The sequence below is a fragment of the Mustela nivalis genome, assembly GCF_964662115.1.
Source record: "Mustela nivalis genome assembly, chromosome: 3".
NCBI lineage: Eukaryota > Metazoa > Chordata > Mammalia > Carnivora > Mustelidae > Mustela > Mustela nivalis.
Window position 1 is genome coordinate 116,226,686 of NC_139022.1, and position 1,407 is coordinate 116,228,092.

The 1,407-nt window shown below is 67.4% G+C and overlaps 1 protein-coding gene across 1 annotated transcript; it reads right to left on the bottom strand.

Moving 5' to 3' along the window:
- Positions 1–80: 80 nt before the first annotated feature.
- On the bottom strand, positions 81–1,393 carry PRR7 (proline rich 7, synaptic). Its single transcript, XM_082724865.1, has 2 exons — positions 845–1,393; positions 81–641 (listed from the first exon to the last, which is right to left on the bottom strand). Exons 1-2 carry the CDS (start codon positions 1,254–1,256, stop codon positions 244–246), a joined length of 810 nt encoding a protein of 269 aa, XP_082580991.1. The 5' UTR covers positions 1,257–1,393; the 3' UTR covers positions 81–243.
- Positions 1,394–1,407: the final 14 nt, after the last annotated feature.

The window sequence follows — 1,407 nt, forward strand, 5'->3', positions numbered from 1 at the left end:
TCAGGTTCTGTCCCACCAAGGCCCAGGCATGCCTGGCTACCAGAACCTTGGGCGCAAGCAGTGGGTGTCCCCTCCGCTTGTACCAAACCAGATCACACACCTTTATTTTCCTCAAAATGTAACAAACGGGGTAAGAAATCCCTCCCCCCCCCCCCCCCCCCGCAGTCCAAGGGAAGCATTTAAAAAGCCCCGCAGTCAGGCCACAAGTCCGCGCGGGTGGGGCCCAGAACGCCCGGCGCCCTTCTATACGGCTGTAGTCCTCCCAAACAAGGGGATGGAGACCGGCAGACGCCAAGCTCCATGCTCCAGCGGCTCGCGGCTGCTGAGCTCGGAGTCGGTCCAGCTGGGGAAGACCCGGCGGCCACGGTCCGCTTGCAGACAGAGCGCAGGGCAGGGTGGCGCGGGCCGTGGAGCGCTGGGCAGGTGCAGTGCCGATGTGTAACCCCGGTCCAGGAAGAGCGGCTTGTAGCTGGGTGGCGGCTGCTCCTGTTTCTCCGAGCTATCTCGGCGGCTCAAAAAGGGTGTGACGATCTTGCGATAGAGGCCGCGCGTGTCTGTGAGCACCTCACTGTAGGGCGGCGGCGGCTCGGCCATCAGCACCGCCTCTTCATAGCACGGTGGCTTGGACATGTCCGATTCCGCTGCAGAGTAGGAAGCGGTCCGAAGGGTGAGGCCCCCGGTCCTCCTACGGAGGCCTTGGCCAGTTGCCAACCCCAGGCCCAGCCCGCTTCCTCCAAGATACCCAGAGAGACTGTCCAGTGGAAGCTTCACTGTCAGCAGCGACCCCGCCCACCCTTAGTGGCCCGCGTTGCACCTCCACCCCCCGGCGGAGGTCTGGACTTACCTTGGCGTGGGTAGCTCCAAGGCCTCGGCGGCACCGCTAGGTGCGCCGGCGGCGGGTGCGGAAGTGCGTGGTGGTGTGCGTGCGGGTGTGCGTGTGGCTGCGCCGGCCCGTGGTGCAGCAGAGGGTGGACGTGCACGTGCTGATGCGCGTGCGCCGGCGCCTCGAGGCGGCCGCGCTGCGGTGGTGGCGGCGGCGCCAAGCCTGGGGGGCTTCCAGCCAGGCTGCCCTCGAGCTCCAGGGGTTCCAGCTCGAGAGCGCGCAGGTTCTGCTCACGTAGTCGCTCCTCCTGTCGCCGTTTGAGGCGGCGGCGCAGAAAGCTGCAGAAGCAGCAGAGTAGGACGATGAGACCCCAGATGAGCCAGAAACCGGCGAAGCACGTGAGGAACGTGTAAGTGCCCTGGGACATAACCATGGCGGCGGCGGGGCGGCTGGTCCTCGGCTGCTTCACTGGGCACTGGGCTCCTCTGCGTGGCCCCGGGCCCGCGCCACGCTCCCAGGCGCCGCCAGCGTCACTCGGGGACCTGCGGCCGGGGGCTGCCCGCGGCGGGACTCAAGTCGTGCGC